This window comes from Melanerpes formicivorus, unplaced genomic scaffold (genome assembly GCF_026170545.1).
Source record: "Melanerpes formicivorus ecotype bairdi unplaced genomic scaffold, bMelFor1.0.p_v2 SCAF_403, whole genome shotgun sequence".
Lineage (NCBI taxonomy): Eukaryota > Metazoa > Chordata > Aves > Piciformes > Picidae > Melanerpes > Melanerpes formicivorus.
In genome coordinates this window covers 65,884-87,983 of record NW_027142755.1, presented here as the reverse complement: position 1 = coordinate 87,983, position 22,100 = coordinate 65,884, and the positions used below count along the sequence as shown (strand labels likewise).

The following is a 22,100-nucleotide window of genomic DNA, read 5'->3' as shown; positions in this document are numbered from 1 at the left end:
CCTCCCCCACCCCCCCGGCCCCTCCCCCCCACACCACAACTTGCTGCCTTTTGTCAGTCATTTATTAAAAACCCGCGAGGGGGGCAAAGAGGGGCAGAGAAGGGCGTGGCCTCGATGGGGTGTGGCCGCCGGGGGGGCGTGGCACCGGCGGGGGAGGGGCTCAGGGCCCTTCACTGAACCTCGGCAGCCCTCCAGGGCGGGGCCGGGAAGGGGCCTGGGGGTGGGGGGGGAAGGGCAAGAGGTCAGCTGGGGGCAGCCCCCCAGGACCCCCCAGACCTTCCCATCCTCCCAGTCCCTCCCAGTCCCCTCCCAGCCCCTCCCAATCCTCTCCCAGCCCCTTCCCACTCCCCTCCCAGTTCTTCCCAGTCCTCTCCCACTCTCCTCCCATCCTCCCAATCCCCTCCCAGTCCCTCCCAGTCCTTCCCACTCCCCCCCAGCCCCCCCCAGTCTCACCTCCCCTCTCCTCCTGCCCTCTCTCCACCCTGGGCCCTGCAGCAGTCGGCAGCCCTGGGGGGGCTCTCGGGGCTGGGGTCCCTCGGGGTCCCTGGAGGAACCCCAAAGGTTGGCCCCAGAGCGCCCCCAACCCTGCCTGGGGGTTCCCCAGCAGCCCCTTCTGGGGTCCCCATTGCCCCCTCCATCCACTTTTAGGGTCCCCCACCCACATTTTGGGGTCTCCCCCTCCCCTTTTTGGGGTTCCCTCTCCTTATTGGGGTCCTCAGCTCCCTCCTCTCATTCTAGGGGTCCCCAGCACCCCCTTTCAGGGTCCCCCACCCCCCTTTGGGCTCTCCAGCCCTCCCAGCAGCTCCTTGCAGAGTCCCCAACCCCTCTCTTTTGGGGTCCCCACCCCTCCCCTCCAATTTAGGGGTCCCCCAGCCCCTTTGAGGGTGTGTGTCCCCCCCCTTTTGGGGTCCCCTCAACCCTTTACTGGGGTCCCCATCTTCCTCCCATCCACTTTTTGGGGTCTCCCCACCCCCTTTTTGGGCTCCCCAACCCCCCTCCCCCAGCAGCTCCTTTTGGGATCCCTCCCACCCTCATTGGGGTCCCCCCCACCCTTATTGGGGTCCCCCCCACAGTGCTCACCCTGGCCCGGGGGGGGGTACCCCAAACTTCCTCCTCTTGGGCTCGGGGGGCTCAGGGCCCCCCCCCTGCTTCTCCCTGCGCTCCGCAGCTCTGTCTCTGTACTTCAGCTGGGGGGGGCAGCACCCATGGGTGCCCACTGTGCCCCCCCCCCGTGGCCCCTTTGCCCACCCTGTGTGACTCCAGCACCCATGGGTGCCCACTGTGCCCCCCATGGCCCCTTTGCCCACCCTGTGTGACTCCAGCACCCATGGGTGCCCACTGTGCCCCCCCCACGTGTCCCCTTTGCCCACCCTGTGTGACTCCAGCACCCCTGGGTGCCAACTGCCCCTCCCCAGGCTCCAACTGTGTCCCCCCACAATGCCCCCCAGCCCCCATGGGTGCCAACTCTGCCCCCACCATGTGCCCCCTCAGCACCCAATGGTGCTCTCTGTACCCCCTGTGCCCCCCCCTCCAGGTGCCAACTGTACCTCCCCAGCACCCATGGGTGCCAACTATGCCCCCCAAGTGCCCCCCCCTCACCTCCAGGTCTCTCTCCCCCCCCCTCGGGGGCTGCATGGCTTCGTCTCTGCAGCTCCAGGTTTTGCTGGGGGAGGGGTCCCCAAAATTTCAGGGGGGTCCCCCTGAGCTCATGGACCCCCAACAGAGGCAGGGGGACCCCAAAACCCCTCCTGGGACCCCTCCAAACCCTCCTGGACCCCCTCAACACACCCCCCCCCGCGGACCCCTCCCCAACCCAAGGGCTGGTGCTGAACACCTCCGAGTTGGTCTCCAAGCCCCCTGGGGGGGTCCCCAGGACCCCCTGGGGGCCCCCCAAGATCTTGGGCTGTATCTCCCTGACCTGAGGGACCCCCAACAGAGTCAGGGGACCCCAAAACCCCCCTTGGAACCCCCCCAAACCCTCTCCAGCCTCCTTTTAAACCCCTGGAGTGACCATGAACCCCCCCTGCAATCAATTCCCTTCTCTCTTTAGGGGGTTCCAAAGCCCCCTGGGGGCACCCCAAGATTTGTGAGGGGTCCCCCAAATCTAGGGCACCCCAAATATAACCAGGGGAACCCCAAAATCCCCTCCCTGGCCCCCCAAACCCCTTCCACCCCCCTTTAATCTCCACCTCCACCCCCCAAGGCTGGATCCCAAGCCCCCGCACACCCCCAGGGTCGATCCCCTTCCCCCTCCGAGGGGTCCCCAAGATTTGTCAGGGGTCCCCCACATCCAGGGGACCCCCAATAGAGCCAGGAGAACCCCAAAAGCCCCCTCTCAGAGCTCCCCAACCCCCTCAGCCCCCCTTTAAGCACCACCTCCCCCTCCCTAGGCTGGATCCCAAGCCCCCGAACCCTCCCAGGAGTCGATTCCCTTCCTCACTTGGGGGGGGTCCCCAACCCCCTCCGGGGGCCCCCCCCGAGATTCTGGGGGTACCTTGTGGAGGCCTGAGAGCTGCTGGTGGCGCAGCAGAGCCTCCTTGGAGGGGAACTGCCGGCGGCAGAGCAGGCAGCAGAGCTTCTGCCAGTCGGTCAGGGGGGGCTCCGGCCGCTCCCCCTCCTCCTCGCTCTCACTCTCGCCGCTGTAGGCTGCCACCAGCCCCCGGGGGGGGCTCTGCGGGGCACCAGGGCAAGGTTGGGGGACCCCCGGGGGAAGGGGGGGGACCCCCAGGGAGAAGGATTTAGGGGGAGAGGACAAGGGGAGAGAAAAGGATTGGGAGACAAGAGGAAAGGGTTTGGGTGGGGGGGGCAGGAATTAGGAGGTAGGGGCAAAGTCTTTGGGCAGGGGAAAAGCTATGGGGGGGCTCTATGGGGAGAGGGGAAATTGGGGGACCCCCAGGAAGGGGGCAGGGGGACCCCCAAGGAGAAGGATTTAGGGGGAGGGAAGGGATCAGGAGAAAAGGGTTTGGAAGTGGGGGGAAAAGGTTTGGGGGGCTCTGGGTGGGGAGGGGAATGTTGGGGGATCCCCGGGGGGAAGGATTTGGGGGAGGAGAGAGGGTTGGGGTTGGGGTGGGAGGGGGCTGAGGGAGCGAGATTGGGGGGAGGGGGAAAAGGGAATTGGGCAGGGGGGAGAGGAGAAAGGGTTTGGGGGGCTCTGGTGGGGGCAAGGAGAATGCGTGGGGACCCGTGGGGAGGGGGCTTGGGGGCACCCAGGGGGGTCAGGGGGCTCCCTATGGGTCTGAGGTCCCTCACCAGGCGCTCGTCGCTGGCCAGCCTGGGCAGCTCCAGGGGGGGCTGCTGCCGCTCTGCCAGGGCACCCTGGGGGGCACAGGGGGGGTCAGGGGGTGCTGGGGACCGCCCCCCGGGGGGCAGCTGTGCCACCCAGAGACCCCCAGGGCACCCCCAGCCCGTTTATAGGCCCCACGCTGCCTATGGCGCTCAAGCAATGCCATGGGTTGCTATGGAGTCACGGCGCCACCTGGTGCCCAACGGTGCCTACAGCACGCTATGCTCGCTATAGCTTCCCATAGGTTACACAGCGCCACCTGGTGGTGCAGGGCACTCATAGCTTTTTGAAGTCTCTCTACAGCTCCCTATAGACTCCACAGCTTCCCCTAGAGCTCCATGGTGCCTATGGCACCCTGCAGCCTCTATAGCTCCCTATAGACTCCACAGTGCCCCCCGGTGGTGCAGGGCACTCACAGCTTTCTGGGGGCTTCCATAGCTCCCTATAGACTCTGCAGCACTCCCTAGAGCCCTATGGCACTTAAGGCACCCTGCAGCCTCCATAGCTCCCCCTAGAGCCCTATGGCACTTAAGGCACTCTACAGCCTCCATAGCTTCCCCTAAGGCACCCTACAGCCTCCATAGCTCCCCACAGCCTCTGCAGCACCCCCTAGAACCCTATGGCACTTAGGGCATCCATCCTAAAGGTCTCCATAGCTCCCTCGAGAACCCTATGGCACTTAGGGCATTCTAAAGGCCTCCACAGCTCCCCATAATCTCCATAGCTGCCCCTACAGCCCTATGGCACTTAGGGCACCCTACAGCCTCCATAGCTCCCCACAGCCTCCGCACCACTCCCTAGAACCCTGTGGCACTCAGGGCACCCTAAAGGCCTCCACAGCTCCCCATAGCCTCCATAGCTCCCCCTAGAGCCCTGTGTTACCTATGACACCCTACAGCCTCCCCAGCCCCCCCCAGACTCCGCAGCACCCCCTCAAGCCCTACAAGGCTTAGGGCGCCCTAGAGCCTCCGTAGCTCCACCGAGCCCTTCCCACCCCCTCCCCAGCCCCCAGCCCCCCAACCTTCTTCTCCAGGATGGCGTAGCCGGCGTCGGCCGCGGCGGCCTCCCGGCGCTCGTCCTCCCGGGGGGCCGGGGGGGGGCCCTGCGCTGCGGCCGCTCTCCCTCTGCTTGTTCAGGCTCCGTGCCCAGCGCTCCATGTCCTTGGCGATCTGGGGGGGGGACCCAAGTGTGCTAGGGGTTGTTAGGCACCCATGGGGGGGCTAGGGACCTATGGGTGCTGCTGGGGGGGCTCTTTGGAGGGGGCTGAGGGCCTGTGGATGCTCCTGGGGGACGTGGAGATCTATAGGTGCTCCTAGGGGAGCTGCTGGCAGGGCTGGGAGTAGGCTAGGGACCCATGGGTGCTGCCGGGGGGGGGCCCATGGGTGCTGCCGGGGGGGGGGCCCATGGGTGCTGCTGGGGGGGCTGGGAGTAAGCTAGGGACCCATGGGTGCTGCTGGGGGCGGCCCATGGGTGCTGCTGGGTGGGGCTGCTGGGCACCCCTGGGTGCTGATGTGGGGGCTATTGGGGTGGCTGTGAGCAGGAGGCTGTGCAGGAAGATAGGGATTTTGGGTGCTGCTGGAGGGGGGGGATGGGGAACTAGGGATGCTGCTGAGAGACCCCTGGGGGGGCTGCTGAAGAGCCCTGAGGGACTGCTGGGGGACCCATGGGTGCTGTTGGGGGGCATCTTGTGGAACCCCTCTGTGAGCACCCCTGGGTACTTTCTCCCTCCTCTTACCCACCTTTGGACTCCTTTTTGGAGGGGATGGGCTTGGGGGGGTGGGGTTGTGGGGGGTGTACCTCCCCTCCTGGAGCCCCCCTGGGTGCTGACCTGCTGTGCTGTCTTGGTTTTGTGCTTCTCCTTCTTGTCCTTGGGCTCCTTGGGCGCCCCAGGGGTGCCCGGGGTGCCAGCGGGGGCCTCGGCCTGCGGGGCTGCCAGGTAGGTTCGGCGCTCCCCATCCCAGTACAGGTACTGCCCCGCCCCAGCGTCGTAGAAGTACTGTGGGGTGGGGAGGGGGCAGCGAGAAGGGGAGGTCAGGGGTACCCCAAGAGGGTCCCCACACCACCAACCCCCCCAGCTTGGCACTGAAACGGGCACCAGGGGGCACAAAATGGCTGCCGGGGGGCACAGAAGGGCTGCTGGGATCCCCAGACCGACCCCCAGGGACCCCAAACCGACCCTCAGGGACCCCAAAACCGACCCCCAGGGACCCCCAGAATGGCTGCTAGAGACAAAGTTGCTGCCAGAAAGCACAAGATAGCTGCCAAAAAGAACAAGATGGCTGCCAATGACCCCAAGATGGCTGCCAGGAGACACAAAATAGCTACTGGCCCCCCCCAAATAGATGCCAAAGACCCCCAGGGACCCCCAAATTGACCCCCAGAATGGCTGCTAGAGACAAAGTTGCTGCCAGAAAGAACAAGATGGCTGCCAATGACCTCAAGATGGCTGCCAGGGGACACAAAATGGCTCCTGGGCCCCCCCAAATAGATGCCAAAGACCCCCAGGGACCCCCACAATGGCTGCTAGATACAAAGTTGCTGCCAGAAAGAACAAGATGGCTGCCAATGACCCCAAGATGGCTGCCAGGGGACACAAAATGGCTCCTGGGCCCCCCCAAATAGATGCCAAAGACCCCCAGGGACCCTCAAACCGACCCCCAGGGACCCCCAGAAGGGCTGCTAGAGACAAAGTTGCTGCCAGAAAGCACAAGATGGCTGCCAATGACCCCAAAATGGCTGCAAATGACCCCAAAATGACTGCTAGGGGGCACAAATGGGCCCCCAGGGACCCCCAAACTGACCCCCAAGGCCCCAAGACCCACTCCAGGCCCCAAGATGGCTACCTACAGACACCAAACCTTGCCCCCAGGACCCCCCAGAGCGCCCCCCCGAGGGTCCTTTCAGCCCCCAGGGGGTGGTCCCGGGGGGGGGACACCCCCTTTGTGCCCCCCAGGCCCCCTGACCTGCGAGTGGGGGTCGTAGTAGAGGCCTGTGAGGGGGTCGTAGTAGTACCCCGAGGTCTCGTCGTACTGGTAGGTGGAGACGTCCGGCACGGCTGGGGGGGCACAGGGGGATCAGAGACCCCCACCCCAAAATCTTACCCCCCACCCCCCAACACTGCTTGACCTCTTTCCCCCCTTTAGAATCCCTCAGGACCCCCCCAAAACCCCCTCAGGAAGACCATTCCCTCCCCCCCCCCCAAAGTCCTCCCCCAGGAGTCCCCCAGAGCTCCCTGACCCCTCCCAGAGCTCTCTTCAAGACCCCCAGACCCCCCCCAGGACACCCCTAAATCACACAGGACCCACCTCAAGCCCCCCCCCCCGACTCCCCACGAGTTCCCAGCCCCCCCAAATACCCCACACCCCCCACAGAACTTGCCCCAGGCCCCCTGCCAGAACCCCCCCAAGACTCCCAGAGCCCCCGGAACCCTCCCCAAGAGCCCCCCCATCCCCTCCAAGAGCCCCCCCAGAGCCCCCCAAATTCCCTCAGAACCCCCCACAGAAGTCTCCAGACCCCCCCAGGCCCCCCCAAAATTCTCCCCCCCCCCAGTGCCCCCCACTCACGGTACTGGCCGTAGGGCTCAGCACTGGGGGGGTTGGCCGGGGGGGGCCCAGCGGGGGTGGGGTTGGGCAGCTCAGCCTTCAGGGGGCCTGGGTAGGTCTGGGGGGCAGGGGGGAGAGAGAGGCAAGGTGGTGGTGGGGAGGGCACAGGACCCCCCCCCCCAAATTCTCCCCTTCCTCCAAACCCCTCCTTTTGACCCCCTCCCCCCCCCCCCCCCCATTTTTGGGGTCACCTTTGACTCCTCTCTGCCCCTCCCTCCCCCCCAATCTTGGACTCCCCCTCCCCTTCCTCCCTGCTCCTTTCTCTCCCTTTTTGAGGACCCCCCTCCTGTCCCACCTCCACTATTTCCCCCCCTTCCCAATTTGGGGTCCCCCTTTTTGCCCTCCCCCAGCTTGGGGGTCGTCCCCCTCCCCCCCCCTCCAAGGCACTCACCTGTGGGGGTGCTCCTGAGGGGGTCCCAGCTGGGGTCTCCCCGGTGGGGGAGGGGTAGGGGGGGGGCTGCAGGGGAGGGGCGGGGGAAGGCTGTCCCCCCACCCCCACCCCCCACCCCTGCTGCTGCTGCTGCTGCTGTGACCCCCCCAGGGCCTCCCCCAGCCCCTCCTGCTGTGGGGTCCAGGCCAGGCCCCCCTGGATCCTCTGCACCTGGTGGGGGGGGGAGGGGGAGAGATTGGAGATGGACTGGGGGTCCCCCAGGGGGTCTTGGGGGGGATCTCCGGGGGATCTGGAGGGGTGTCTAGGGGGTCCCTAAAGGAGCTGGAGGGTCCCTTAGGGGAGTTCAGGCCCTAGAGGGTCTAAGGGATCTCAAATGGGTCTGGGGTATGCCCTAGAGAATCTGGGGGTCCCAGTAGGGTCTAGAGAGTCCCTAGGGGGCATGGGGGGGGACCCCTGTAGGATCTGTGGGGAACCCCAGAGGGTCAGGGGCTCCCCAACAGGGTCTGTGGGTCCCCAACAGGGTCTGGGGGGCTCCAGAGGGGCTGGGGGAGTCCCCAGTCAGGCCTGGGGTCCCTTTGGGGTCTCCTCAGCGGGGGGGTGGGGGGAAGGGGGCACTCACCAGGGGCGGGGCCATCAGCCTTGGCAGGGGTGGGGACTGCGAGGGCGGGGCCCGGGGGCGGGGCAGCCACACCCTTCAAGTAGGCAGAGCCATAGAGGGTGGGGGCGGGGCCGGGGAAGCTCTCCTCTGATTGGTAGAAGCTGCTGAAGTCGGCCGCAGGCTCCTCCCCCCCGGCCCAGGTTGGCTCCGCCCCTGGCACCGCCTGGGGGAGGGGCAGAAGGGGGTGGGGCTGGGTCAGGACATGCTCACTGGAGCCATGCCCTGATTGGCTGACCCCTTTGCCACGCCCCACACCTTGAGCTACGCCCCCTCAAGCCACACTCCCTGTCCAAGCCACACCCATCCAAAGCCCCTCCCTATCCTTAAACCCCTCCCTCTGAAGCCACACCCTGGCCCAAGCCCCTCCCCACCCTTAAGCCCTTTCTCAACCCAAGCCCCACCCACCCAAACCCCTCCCCATCCTTAATCTCCTCCCCAAGCCCCCCCACTGCAAGCCACACCCACACAAACCCCTCCCCATCCCCAATCCCCATCCCTAGACCCCTTCCAAAGCCACACCCCCAAAAGCCCCTCCCCATCCTTTAACTCCTCCCTAAAGCCCCACCCACCCCAGGCCACAGCCACTTAAGCCCCTCCCCCCCAGCCCCACTCCCCCCTCCTCCAAGCCCCTCCCTCTTCTCTAACCCTCCCCAAGCCCCACCCCATCCTTAGACCCCTCCCAAAGCCCCTCCCCATCCTATAACTCCTCCCCAAAATCACACCCCCTAAGCCCAGCCCCCCTAAGCCCCGCCCCCTCCCCTAGCCCTGCCCCCACCTGGCTCAGTGCCCACTGTGCCGCCGCGATCGCCGTCGATGCCACCGAGGCCGCACTGGCACGGGGGGGGCCCCTCCCCTGGCCCCGCCCCCTGCCCCTCCCTGTCGAGGCAGATGGTCAGAAAGGGTGTGGTCAGATGGGTGGGGCATAGGGGGTGGGGCTTAGGCCTATGCCCAGGGGCTGTACCCAAGCAGTGCCCAGGCAGTGCCCAGCCCCACCCCCACCCCCAGACCATGCCCAAACCATCCCCAAGGGGCTGTGACTGTGCCCAGGCCGTGCCCAGCCCCATCCCCCACACCCAGACCATGCCCAAACCATCCCCAAGGGGCTGTGACTGTGCCCAGGCCATGCCAGGCTGTACCCAGGCCGTGCCCATCCCCACTCCCATGCCCAGACCATCCCCCAGGACCTCTGAGTGTGCCCAGGCTGTGCCCAGACCATCCCCAAGGCACTCCCAGGGAGGCTGTGCCTGTGCCCAAGCTGGTGCCAGGCTGTGCCCCCTCACCTCTTGGAGCCTTTGGCAAACTCCACGTTGATGCTTTTGCCATCGATGTGCAGCGGAGGGTGCAGGGCCTGCAGCATCTGCAGCAGCTGGGAGGCCTCCTGGGGGGGCACAGGGGGCACCCAGGGGTCACAAAGGCCACCCAGGGGTCATGAGGGGCACCCAGGGGTCATGGGGGGGGCACCCAGGGGTCACAGAAGGCACCCAAGGGGCACCCAGGGGCAGGGCCTGGAGCATCTACAGCAGCTGGGAGGCCTCCTGAGGGAGCACAAGGGGCACCCAGGGGTCAGGGGGGCACCCAGGGGGCTCTGAGGAAACCCCAAGGGGTCTCAGGAGGGTCTGGGAGGACACTGAGGGGGTCCCAGGGGGCTCTGAAGGGTCAGGGTGGGGAGTGGGCTCTGGGGGGACCCCAGAAGGCTCTAGGAGGAACACTCAGGGGTCAGGGTGGGGAGGGGTCCCAAGAAGGTCTGGGAGGACACTGAGGGCTCCTGGGTGGATCTGGGGGGGCCCAGTGGGGTCTGGGAGGACGTTGAGGGGTCCTGGGGGCTCTGGGGGAGTCAGGGTGGGGAGGGCACACTGAGGGGTCCTAGCAGGGGCTCTGGGGGGTCAGGACGGGAAGGGGACACGGAGGGGTCTGGGGGGGCTCTGGGGGGAGGGGTCAGGGTGGGGAGGGGACAGCAAGGTGTCTGGGGGGCTCTAGGGGGTCAGGGTGGGGAGGGGACACCGAGGGCTCTGGGTGGGGGGATCAGGACAGGGAGGGGATGCTGAGGGGTCTCGGGGGGCTCTGGGTGGGGAGAGGACACCGAGGGGTCTGGGGGGGGGCCTGGGGGGGGACACAGAGAGGTCCGGCAGGCCAGCGGGGCGCGGGGTTGGGGAGGGGTCCGGGGCCCCCGCCGCGGGCGCTCCCCCCCCCCCCGCCCCGCACCACGATGGTGCTGAGCTGCACGAAGGCGAAGCCGCGGTTGAGCTGCGTCTGCCGGTCCTTGATGAGCCGCACGTTGGCAGCACTGAGCACGGCGAAGGGCGAGAGCGCCGCCAGGATGGACTCCAGGCTGCTCTGCGGGTGCAGGTTCCGCAGGATGATGGCTGCCGGCACAGCCCCGCCCCGCCGTCACCGGGGAGGGGCCGCGGACCCCCGCCCGGCACCCCAGCCCGGCACCCCCCCCCCCTGCCCGGGACCACCCCCCTCCCAGAGCCCACACCCCATTAAACGGCAGCCGCAGACCACCCCCCCCCCCGACCCCACACGGTGCAGCCGCGATGGACTCCAGAGACCCCCCCGCGGCCCCCAAAGACCCCTCCCAGGACCCCCCCAAGCCTTCCCCCAGCCCCCTCAGGGCCCCATAGAACCCCCCCCAGGCCTCCTTCAAGCTCCCCTCGGGACCCCCCAAACCTCCCCCAAACCCCCTCAGGGCCTCCTAGAACCCCCCTAGACCCCCTCAGGACCCCCACAGACCCTGTCAGGACCCCCCCAAGCCTCCCCAAGCCTTCCCACAGACCCCCTCAGGGCCCCATAGAACCCCCCCCAGGCCTCCCTCAATCCCCCTAGGACCCCCCCCAGCCACCCCAAGCCCCCTTGGGACCCCCATACACCCTGCCAGGACCCCCCCAAGCCTCCCCAAGCCTCCCCCAAACCCCCTCAGGACTGCCCTCATGGCCAGCCAGAACCCCCCCCAGACTCCCCCAAGACCCTGCCAGGACCCCCCCCAATCCTCCCCAAGACCCCCCCCACAACCCCTTCAGGACCCCCAAAAGCCCCTCAGGGCCCCCCAGCCCCCTCCCCACTCACTGTCGTTGGCATTGTCGGCTCCAGGCTCGGTGCCGCTCTGGCTGCCCCCCCCCCGGGGCCCCTCCCAGCGTGGGGGCATAGGGCTGGGGGAGGGGCAGCAGCCCCCCACCCCCCTCCCCCCCCCCGCGGGCACCAGCTCAGGCCTGGGGCCCCCAGGGCCTCTCTGCTCAGCCTCTGCACCCCAAAAACAGCAGGGCTCAGGGGGGGCTCCACGGGGGGGGGGGGCAGAAGACCCCTAAATTGAGCCTCAAACGGGGAGGGGGAGGCTTGGAGTGGGGAAGGGAGCTGGGGGGGGGGCTGGCAGGAGGTCTGGGGGCGCAGGGGGGGGGCTGGAGGAGTCTGAGGATATGGGGGGGGGGTCTAGGGGTGCAAGGGGGACTCAGGGGGGGTCTGGGGTCTCTCACCAGCCTTGGGCACCCCACACTTGAAGCACTTCTCTCTGCGCTTGAAGTTCTGCACCCCGCACTGGGGAGGGGGCCCGAGGGTGAGACCCCTCCCCACGGCCACCAGGGCCCCCCCAGGGCCCCCCCAGGATCCCCCCAGGCCCTCTCAGGCCTCTTCCACCCCCCCAGGACCCACCCAAGCCCCTCCAGGACCCCCTCAGGACCCCCAAAACCTCCACGGGACCCCTCCCAAGTGCCTCCAGGATCCCCCATGACCTTCACCCTCCCCCCAAAGCCTCCCCCAGGACCCCCCCCGGACCCCCCCAAGTGCCCCCAGGATCTCCCATAACCCTCAACCCCCCCCAAAGGACCCCCAACCCCCGCCCACATACCCCCAGGATCCCCCACCCCCCCCTAAAGCCCCCCCAGGACCCCCAACCCCCTCCTTGGGACCCCCCCCAAGCCCTCTCTAAACTCCCGAGGGGTCCCCAGGACCCCTCCTGGACCCCCCCAGGCCCCCCTGAATCCCTTCAGAACCCCCAAAGCCCCCTCAGGACCCCCCCCAGGAACCCCAAAACCCCAACAAGATCAACCCCCTCCTGAAGCCCCCTCAGGACCCCCCCTAGGACCCCCCTAAAGCCCCCCCCCGGACCCCCCAAACTCCCCCCACCACCCCCCAGACCCTCAAAGCCCTCTCTAAGCCCCCCCCCGGACTCCCAAACTCCCCCCAGAGCTCCCCAAATTCCCCCCCCCGGACCCCCTAAGCCCCTTCAAGACCCCCAAGCCCCCTCCCAGCCCCCTGCCCACCTTGGCACAGAGCCAATCCTCATTGATCTTGGGCTTGGGGTCGCTGTAGTGCAGAGAGACTCTGTGGCCCAGCAGGCTCAGGCCCTGCTGTAGGGGGAGCACAGAGGGCACAGCTGGCACCAGCAGCCTGCCACAGGGCAGCCCTGGCACGGGCAGGCCCCTGGCACCCAGGGCAGGATAAGGGAGGGGGCAGCAGGGGGCTGGCAGCAGCAGAGAAGGGCACCCAGGGCTCGGGAGGGGGCACCAGGGGTGGCACCAGGGGGAGAAGGAGGGGAGGGAGGTGCCAAGGAGGCTTGAGCAGTGCCAAGCATTCCTGACCAGTGCCAACCAGCACTAACCAGCTCCAGCCAGTGCCAACAAGTGCCAACCACTCCTGCCCAGTGCCAACCAGCACTAACCAGCTCTAGTCAGTGCCAACCAACTCTGACCAGTGCCAACCAATAATAACCAGCTCCAGCCAGTGCCAACCAACCCTCCCCAGTGCCAACCAGCACTAACCAGCTCTAGTCAGTGCCAACCAACTCTGACTAGTGCCAACCACTCCTAATCAAGCTTGCCCAGTGCCAACAAGTGCCAACCACTCCTGCCCAGTGCCAGCCAGTCTTGACCAACCCTGCCCAGTGCCAGCCAGCACTAATTAGCTCCAGTCAGTGCCAACCAACTCTGACCAGGGCCCATCAGTTCCAATCACTCTTGCTCAGTGCCAACCACACCCAAACAGCCCTGACCAGTGCCAACCACTCCTGACCAGTACCTACCAGCTCCAACCAATCCTAACCAGTGCCAATCAGCACCAACCAACCCTGCCCAGTGCCAACCAGCTCTCACCACCTCCAACCAGTGCCAACCAGTTCTGATCAGACCCAGTCAAAGCCAACCAGTGCCAACCAGTCCTGACCAATCCCAGCTAGCCCTGGCCAGTGCCAACAAGCCCCAACCAGTGCCAAGCTCTCCTGACCAGCCCTGACCAGTGCCATCCAGGTCCAATCAGTGCCAATCAGCCCTGCCCAGTGCCAACCAGTCCTGAACACATCCAACCAGCCCTACCCAGTGCCAACCAGCCCCAAGCCTTCCTGACCAGTGCCAACCAGGTTCAATCAGTGCCAACCAACCCTGACCAGTGCCAACTGGTCCTGAACACATCCAAGCTGCCCTGCACAGGCCCAACCAGTGCCAGCCAGCCCTGACCAGTCTCAGCTCCCAGTTTCTGACCCTGAGTGCCCTCCATGGGCATCCTGGCACCCCTGAGTACCCTCCCCACCCCCCTGAGCACCCCTGGGTGCCCTCCTTGGGCATCCTAGCACCACCAGGTGCCCTCTCCACCCCCCTGAGCACCCCTGGGTGCCCTCTCCAGCCCCATGGGCACCCCTGGGTGCCCTCCATGGGCACTCTGGCACCACTGGGTGGGCGCAGGGCAGCCCTGGGTGCCCTCCCCAGCCCTGTGGGCCCCTCTGAGCGCCCTCCTTGGGCATCCTGGCACCCCTGGGTGCTGCCCCCAGCCCCGGGGTGGCACCTGGTTGGCATCCATCCAGCGGGCAGCGTCCTGCAGGTGGTGAAACTCCACGAAGGCGAAGCCTCTGCTCTGACCTGCCAGGGGGCATCAGGGGGGGCATCAGGGAGGGCACCCAGGGCTGCCACCCACCCCCCCACCCTCACCCCCACTCCCTCCACCCCCTCCCCAGGGCCCCCCTGGGTGTCCCCCTGGCCCCCTGCAGCCGGGTGGGCACCATGGGGGTGGGCACAGGGCACCCCTGGGTGCTGCTGGCACTGACCTGACTTGAGTCTGGGTACCCCTAGGAAGGCCTGAACTGGGGGTGGGCACCCAGGGGTGCCCCTGGCACCTCCTCAGCTGCAGCCTGGGCACCCCTGGGGAGGGCACTGACACCCCTGGGTGCCCCTGAGGATAAGACTGGCACCTCTGGGTGCCCCTGGGGACAAAGCTGGCACCCCTGGGTGCCCCCTGAGCCTGGCACAGCACCCCTGGGTGCTCCTAGGGACAAAGCTGGCACCCCTGGGTGCCCCTAAGGATGAAGCTGGCACCCCTGGGTGCCCCTGAAGACAAGACTGGCACCCCTGGGTGCTCCTAGGGACAAGACTGGCACCCCTGGGTGCCCCCTGAGCCTGGCACAGCACCCCTGGGTGCTCCTAGGGACAAGACTGGCACCCCTGGGTGCCCCTAGGGATGAAGCTGGCACCCCTGGGTGCCCCCTAAGCCTGACACAGCACCCCTGGGTGCTCCTAGGGACAAGACTGGCACCCCTGGGTGCCCCTAGGGATGAAGCTGGCACCCCTGGGTGCTCCTAGAGAGAGCCTTGGCACCCCTGGGTGCCCCTGAGATGGGAAGCAGGCACCCCTGGGTGCTCCCTGAGCCTGGTACAGCACTCCTGGGGACAAAGCTGGCACCCCTGGGTGCCTGTAAGGATGAAGCTGGCACCCCTGGGTGCCCCTAGGGACAAGACTGGCACCCCTGGGTGCCCCCTCAAGCCTGGTGCAGCACCCCTGGGTGCCTGTAAGGATGAAGCTGGCACCCCTGGGTGCCCCTAGGGACAAAGCTGGCACCCCTGGGTGCCCCCTGAGCAGCCCTGGATGCCCTTCCAGCCTGGCACAGCAGCCCTGGGTGCCCCCCTCAAGCCTGGCACAGCGCCCCTGGGTGCCCCCAGGGTGGGCAGGGCAGAGTCCCCACCCCCTCCCCAGCCTCCCAGCCCCGCAGGGTGCCCTCTGGGCGGGGCGGTGCCCGCTGGGTGCCCACCTGAGGACTTGTTGCGCATCAGCCGAACCTCCCTGGGCTGCACCCCCTGGGCCTGCAGCTGGGCACGGATCTGGGCACAGGGAGGGACACTGGGACCCCAGCACGGCACAGCACCCCCCCCCAGCATGGCAGCCCCCCCATAGCACAACCCCCCCAGCATGGCAACCTCCCCCAGCATGGCAGCCCCCCCATAGCACAACCCCCCCCTAGCATGGCAACCCCCCCATGGCAGCCCCCCCCCCAGCATGGTAACCTCCCCCCCCCAGGCAGCCCCCCCCATGGCAGCCCCCCCCCAGCCCTGTCCCTTGGCCCTCTCTCCCCTCCTCTATTTCTTGCTCCTCTCTCCATCTCCCCGTCCCCAATCCCTTGTCCCCACTCCCCATCTCCCCCATCCCCATCTCCCCTTCCACATCACCTCCTCCCTGTTCCCCCCTCTTCTGCTCTTCCCCTCCCCACTCCCCATCTCCCCTTCCCCACCTTCCCCTATCTCTTGCCCCTCTCTCCCCCTCTTCACCTCCACTCCTATCCCGTTCCCCTCCTCATGTCCCTCTCCCCCCATCCCCATCTCTCCCTCCCTGTTCCCACTCTCTTCTCTCTGCCCTTTCCCATCCCTGTCCCCATCTCCCCCTCCCCATTTCCCTCTCTTGTACCCACTCCCCCTCCCCTTGTCCCTATCTCCCCCTCCCCATCACCCTTTCCCCATCTTCTCCTCTCTGCTTCCACTCTATTTTCTCTTCCTCTTCCCAATTCCTTGTCCCCACACCCCATCTCTCTCTTCCCGTGTCTCTTGTCCCTCTCCTCCTCATCTCCCTCTTCCTCTCCCCCATCCCCATCTCCCCCTCCCCATCTCCTCCTCCCTGTTCCCATCTCTTTCTCTTCCCCTCCCCAATCCCTTGTCCCCACTCCCACTCACCATCTCCCCTTCCCCACCTTTCCCTATCTCTTACCCCTCTCCCTCTTCACCTCTCCCTATTCCCTGTCTCCCTCATCTCCCTCTCCCCCATCCCCATCTCTCCCTCCCTGCTCCCACATTCTTCTCTCTTCCCCTCGCCATCCCTGTCCCCACCTCCCCCTCCCCTTGTGCCCATCTCCCCCTTCCCATCTCCCCTTCCCCATCTCCCCCCTTCCTGTTCCCACTTTCTCCTCTCTTTCCCTTCCCACTTCCCTATCCCCATTTCCCCCTCCCCATTTTCCTCTCTCTTGTTCCCACTCCCCCTCCCCACCTCCTGTCTCCCCCCTCCCCTTGTCCCCATCTCCCCCTCCCCATCACCTCCTCCCTGTTCCCACCTCTTCCTCTCTTCCCCTCCCCAATCCCTTGTCCCCACTCCCACTCCCCATCTCCCCTTCCCCTATCTCTTGCTCCCCTCCCCCTCTTCACCTCCCCCTATCCCCTGTCCCCCTCATCTCCCTCTCCCTCATCCCCATCTCCCCCTCCCCCCCCCTCACGTCGCTCTCGGTGGCCGCGGGGGGCAGCATCCTCAGCATGACGATGGTGCTGGCCCTGTGCTCCTCGGCCGCCGCCTCCCCCCCGCCGCCGCCGCCGCGGTAGTCCCGGTCCCGCTCCCGGTAGTCGCCGTCGGCCGCCGCGAAGGGCAGCGCCGCAGCCGAGCCTCCCCCCGGGGCCCCCTCCCGGCCCCGAGCCGGCTCCGGGCTGCCCACGGTGGGGGGCTGGGGGGAAAGGGCACACGGATGGCACCGGGCGGGGCACCGGGGGGGGAAGGGAAGGGGGCGCCGGGCTTAGGGGGCGGGGCAGCAGGGGGGCGCCGGGCTTAGGGGGCGGGGCGCCGGGCATAGGGGGCGGGGCGCCGGGCTTAGGGGGCGGGGCGCCGGGCTTAGGGGGCGGGGCGCCGGGCTTAGGGGGCGGGGCGCCGGGCTTAGGGGGCGGGGCAGCAGGAGGGCGCCGGGCTTAGGGGGAAGGGCAGCAGGAGGGCACACGGTGTGGGGGGGAAAGGGGCACTGGAGGGCACCGGGGGTCAGCAGGGGTCACTGGGGTTGGGGGGGGGCGCACCGGAGGGCACAAGGGGGGGGCAGCAGGAGGATTTGAGGGCCACGAGATGGCACCGAGGGGGGCAGCAGGAGGGCACCGGGGGGACGGGGGGGAGGGGGAAGAGGGACCCTGGATGGCACCAAGGGACTCCTGGAGGGCACCGAGGGTCACCGGGGGGCTCCTGGATGGCACCGGGAGGGTAGCCCCAGGGCTGGCATTGGGCTGGGGGGGCTCAGGGAGGGGACCCCAAGGGATGGAACTAAGCGGGGGGGGGGGGGGGGGGGGCTCAGAGGCTGCCACCCAGCCGCGGGGGGGGGGGCCCCAAGGGGGAGTTTGGGAGCCGGGAGGACACGGGGGGGAGGGAAAGGAGGAGCAAGGGAAGGGGGGAGGGGCTGAAGGGGCACCCCGAGGGCTGGCACCCACCTGTGGGGGGGTGCCCGCGGCAGCAGCCCCCTCGGGGGCTCCCCCGTACCCCCCCCCTGTAGTCCATGTCCCTGTAGTCGTGGTCACGCTGCCCCCGGCCCCCGTCCTCGGGGGGCACTGGGGGGGCCCCCCCCATAGCGTCCTGTCCGGTCCCCACGGCCCCCCCTGCAGGGGGGGGACCCCAAAACGTGGGTGGGGGGCAGGGGGCTCAGATCTGCCTTTCCCCCCCACCCCCTTTCCCTGAGGACCCCCCCCCCCAAAAAAAAGCTCTCCTGCGCTCCTTGGGGGTCCCCAAAGGTCCCTCAGGGACCCCTCAAAGTCCCTTCCCCCCCTCCAAGCGGTCCCCAATTGTTCCCTCCACCTACCCCCCAGCCCTCCCTTTCCCTGGGGACCCTCCCCCCATAAAAGCTCTGCCTCTTTGGGGTCCCCAAAGGGTCACTCAGGGACCCCTCAAAGTCCCTTCCCCCTCACCATGAGATCCCAGATTGTTCCCTCCCCCCCCTCCCCAATTGTCCCCTGCTCCCCCTTCAGCCCCAGCCCGACTTTGGGGTCCCCCTGGATCCCCCTACCTGCGCTCATACTCCATGGTGCTGGCACCTGTGGGGGGGACAGCGACACTGAGGGGGACTGGGAGGGGACTGAAAGATACTGGGAGGGACTGGGGAGGCAGTGAAGGATACGGAAAGGGACTGGGAAGGGACTGAGGAATACTGAGAAGGACTGGAGAGGGACTGAAGGATACTGAGAGGGACTGGGGAGGGACTGAAGGATACTGGGAGGGACTGGGGAGGGACTGAAGGATACTGAGAGGGACTGGGGAGGGACTGAAGGATACTGAGAGAGACTGGGGAGGGACTGAAGGATACTGGGAGGGACTGGGGAGGGACTGAAGGATACTGAGAGAGACTGGGAAGGGACTGAAGGATACTGAGAGGCACTGGGAGAGGACTGAAGGATACTGAGAGGAACTGGGGAGGGACTGAAGGATACTGAGAGGGACTGGGAAGGGACTGAGGGATACTGAGAGGGACTGGGAAGGGACTGAAGGATACTGAGAGGGACTGGGGAGGGACTGAAGGATACTGAGAGAGACTGGGAAGGGACTGAAGGATACTGAGAGGCACTGGGAGAGGACTGAAGGATACTGAGAGGAACTGGGGAGGGACTGAAGGATACTGAGAGGGACTGGGAAGGGACTGAGGGATACTGAGAGGGACTGGGAAGGGACTGAAGGATACTGAGAGGGACTGGGAAGGGACTGAAGGATACTGAGAGGGACTGGGGAGGGACTGAAGGATACTGAGAGGGACTGGGAAGGGACTGAAGGATACTGAGAGGGACTGGGGAGGGACTGAAGGATACTGAGAGGGACTGGGGAGGGACTGAAGGATACTGAGAGGGACTGGGGAGGGACTGAAGGATACTGAGAGGGACTGGGGAGGGATGGCAACGACCCGGAGGAGCACTGGGAGAGACCTAAAGAAGCCTCTGGGAGGAACTGGGAGAAGCTAAAATCGTGCGGGGAGCACTGGGATGAACTAAGAGGCGCTGGGAAGGGACCTGAAGAGGTCACTGGGACGGACTGGGAGGATCCTGAGAACCCCTCTGGGGCAGTGGGGAGAGCAAAGGAGGTCACTGGAAGGGGACTGGGGGGCGCTGGGAGGGACTCGGAGAGACTGCGGGGCACGGAGGGGGGACTGGGGGGGCACTGGGGGGACCTAAAGAGTCGCTAGGAGGGACCGGGAAGCACTGGGACCTGAAGAGGGACGAGGCCCCGGGACGAGGCCCAGACCCCGGCCCCGGCAGGGCCTCCGCCCCCCCTCCGATAGGCCCCGCGCCAGCCGTCCCCGCTGACCAATCGCTCCCCGCGCTCCGGGGAAGCCCCGCCCCCCTTCCCCGGTCAAGTCCCGCCCCCTATCCCAGTCGGCCTTAAGCAGATCGTCCCCGGTAGGCCCCGAACCTGCCCCTGCAGCTGCCGCCGCCGTGCCGCCGCCGCCGCCTCTCAGCCGGCAACAAAATGGCGGCGCCGCTCCCGCCCCCTGCCCCGGCTCCTATTGGCAGCTCCCCCCGACCGCCGCGCGTCCTCATTGGTCCGCGCCCGAGGGAAGGGACAGGGCTAGAAGATGAGGGCTTCGATTGGCCCAGAGGGGTGGAGGGGGTGGGAAACGAGGCCAACCGCGCCTCTGATTGGTCGGCTTGGACAGGAAGCGGCGGAGGAGGGACTTCCGTCAGGCAAAATGGCGGCGGCGGCGCTGCTGCGGAGGGCGCTGGGGGCGCTGCGGGCAGGGGCCCGGGGCCGCTCGGCCGGGGCCAGCGGGGCCGTGGCGCTGCCGCCGAGGGTCCCGCTGGGGGCGGACCCCCACGAGGAGGAACACATGGCGGTGGCGCAGAGGAAGGTGGGGGAGGAGAGAGGGAAGGAAGGGTCCTGGGGGTGTCGTGGGGGAGGGGAGAGGGGAGGAAGGGTCTGCGGAATAGGTGGAGGCCTTTAAGGGGAGGGAGCTGGGGGTCGTCTTGGGGCACAGAGGGGTCTCTGCTGCCTTGCCCCCCCCCATTGGCTTCTTACCCGCCCCAGAACCCCTACAGGTACCTGCACGCCCCTCGTATCTCTCTCCCACATCTCCCTTCTGCTCCCCTTATAGCCTCTCATAACCCCACCGTGAGTCTCTAAAGCCTCCCTGTAGCTCCTCAACTCCTCCTCTTCTGAGCTCCTGTAGCCCCAGCCCAGCCCCTCCCAATCCCCCAGAGCCCCTCCAGTCCCTCCCAACCCCCCAGAGCCCCTCCAGTCCCCCTCTGCCCCCCTTCATACCTCCTCTCCACCTCCAAACCCCCTCCCTCCTTATCTCCCCTCTCCCCATTTCCCTTCTGAGCCTGCAGCCTGGCCCTTGCTGGGGGCTGGGGTCCCTCCAGGGGTCCTCCCCCCTCCCCCTGAGCAGCTGGTGCCCTCCTCTCTCCCCCCCAGAACCCTGACTACCATGGCTTCAGCGACGATCCTGCTGCCGACGAGCTGAACATGAGGGCTGTGTTCTTCACAGGGATCTCCATCACCATCGTGCTGGGCTGTGTCTACCTGCACTACATGCCTGACTACGGGTTAGGGGGGGAAGGGGAGGGTGCATGGAGGTGTTTAGTGGCTGGAGGGGGCTTTTGGGGGGCTAAGAGAGAATATGAGGGGTAAATGAGGGGTTGGAGGGCTTAAGGGGAGTGGGAGGAGGATATGAGGGGTTAGGAGTGTGTGGGAAAGGGTTAGGAGGGGGTGCAGAGCAGTTTTAGGGGGGTGGGAGAGGGCTTTAGGGGGCTGAGAAGGGGGTTGAGGGGGGGGAAGGGGGCCTGGGTGGGAGGGGAAGGGGTGTGGGGCGGTCTTTGGGGGGGTGGGAGGGAGCTTTAGGGGAATGGGAGGGGGTTTGGGGGAGAAAAAGGTGTGGAGGGAAAGAAGGGAGAGTGTGGGTGCTTAGGGGGGTGGGAGGGGGACATGGTGGGGGGAAGGGGACTGGGAGGAAGGGGAGGGGGATATGGGGCGATAGGACTAAGTGGAAAGGGGCTGGGAGGGGATGTGGGGAGGATTTGGGGGCCTAGGATGTGGCTTTAGAGGGGCAGAAGGGGGCATGGGGGGGGGCTAGGAGGTGATGTGGGTGGTAAAGGAGGGAATGGGGGGGCTTGGGGGGTGGAAGTGGAATATAGGGGGCTAGGAGTGGGGGGGAAGGGGGCTGGGAAGGGGTGTGGGGGGGGATTTGGGAGGCCAGGAGGGGGCTTTAGGGGAGTGGGAGGAGTATATGAGGGGCTAGGAGGGGGGTGTGGGGGGGGAAAGAAGGGGTTGGGAGGTGGGTTGTGGGGGCTATGAGCAGCTTTTAGGGGGCTATGAAGGGATACAGGAGACTGTGAGGGGATGGGGGGACAAATGGGGGGGCTTGGGGGGCCTTAGGGGGGTCGGGAAGGGGCTTTGGGGAGGTGGGAGTGGGATGTGGAGTGGCTGGGAGGGGGTTTGGGGAGCTTATGAGGGGGTCGTGGGGGGTCCTGCGGGTCTCTGGGTGGCTGGGGGGGGTATCCTGGATGGCTTTTGGGGTTCCCAGTGTATATTTGGGGGGCGGGTTGGGGGCCCCTGGGGGTCCCAGCGGATATGTGGGGGAGTGGGTGGGGGTCCCTGACCCTCCCTGTGCCCCCCCAGGCTGCGGCTGTGGGCACGCAGGGAGGCAGAGCTGCAGGTGTGTGCCAGGGAGCGCCTGGGGGTGCCCCTCCTGACCTCCAACTACTACGACCCTGCCCGCCTGGCACTGCCCCCCGAGGACTGAGACCTCCTCCCCCAGCCCCTCCCACCCCCCCAGATCGATGTCTGGGACCCCCTGCTTCGGGGGGGGGGTGGGTGGGTGCTAGCTGTTAATAAAGAATTGGGGGTCAGCTGAGTGCTGGGGGCTTGATTTTGGGGGGTGGGAGGAGGAAGGGGGAGTGGGACTCCTAGAGCCCCCTTAGTGCCCTATAGAATCCCTTAGAGCCCCCCCCGAGGCCCCTAGAGACCTCTAGAGCTCTCTATAGACCCTACACAAATCTCTAGAGCCTTCCCAAAGGCTCTTATACTTTTAGAGGTCCCTGGAGACCCCCCCCAGCTCCTCTATGAATCCCTAGAGTCCCCTATAGACCCCCAGAGCTCCCCTACAGGCCCCTGGAACCCTCTACAGCTCCCCTAGAGTACCCTATTGACTCTGAACCCCCCTATAGGTCTGTAGGGGTCCCTTATAGATCCTTGGAAACACTTTGAG

The 22,100-nt window shown here is 66.8% G+C and overlaps 2 protein-coding genes across 2 annotated transcripts in view; one reads left to right on the top strand and one right to left on the bottom strand.

The window, feature by feature from the left end:
* NDUFB11 (NADH:ubiquinone oxidoreductase subunit B11) overlaps nucleotides 1-21,746 on the top strand; it is a 29,938-nt gene extending 8,192 nt beyond the window's left edge. Inside the window, exons 2-4 of the mRNA XM_068170503.1 lie at nucleotides 19,554-19,745; nucleotides 20,309-20,439; nucleotides 21,512-21,746. Of these exons, the coding sequence (XP_068026604.1) occupies nucleotides 19,587-19,745; nucleotides 20,309-20,439; nucleotides 21,512-21,635 (414 nt within the window). The 5' untranslated portion in view covers nucleotides 19,554-19,586 and the 3' untranslated portion in view covers nucleotides 21,636-21,746. The remainder of the gene's footprint in view (nucleotides 1-19,553; nucleotides 19,746-20,308; nucleotides 20,440-21,511) is intronic.
* On the bottom strand, nucleotides 49-19,377 carry RBM10 (RNA binding motif protein 10). Its single transcript, XM_068170499.1, is given in 28 exon segments — nucleotides 49-214; nucleotides 454-544; nucleotides 1,081-1,187; nucleotides 1,514-1,663; nucleotides 2,495-2,671; nucleotides 3,250-3,315; nucleotides 4,305-4,377; nucleotides 4,379-4,452; nucleotides 5,112-5,279; nucleotides 6,247-6,338; nucleotides 6,847-6,943; nucleotides 7,277-7,383; nucleotides 7,385-7,486; nucleotides 7,896-8,097; nucleotides 8,699-8,810; nucleotides 9,215-9,312; nucleotides 10,137-10,297; nucleotides 11,001-11,174; nucleotides 11,405-11,465; nucleotides 12,191-12,277; nucleotides 13,704-13,777; nucleotides 14,940-15,009; nucleotides 16,386-16,484; nucleotides 16,486-16,607; nucleotides 17,350-17,464; nucleotides 17,466-17,514; nucleotides 17,919-17,946; nucleotides 19,310-19,377. Coding segments are annotated over 27 exon segments (2,799 nt in total). The 5' UTR covers nucleotides 17,936-17,946; nucleotides 19,310-19,377; the 3' UTR covers nucleotides 49-160.
* Nucleotides 21,747-22,100: the final 354 nt, after the last annotated feature.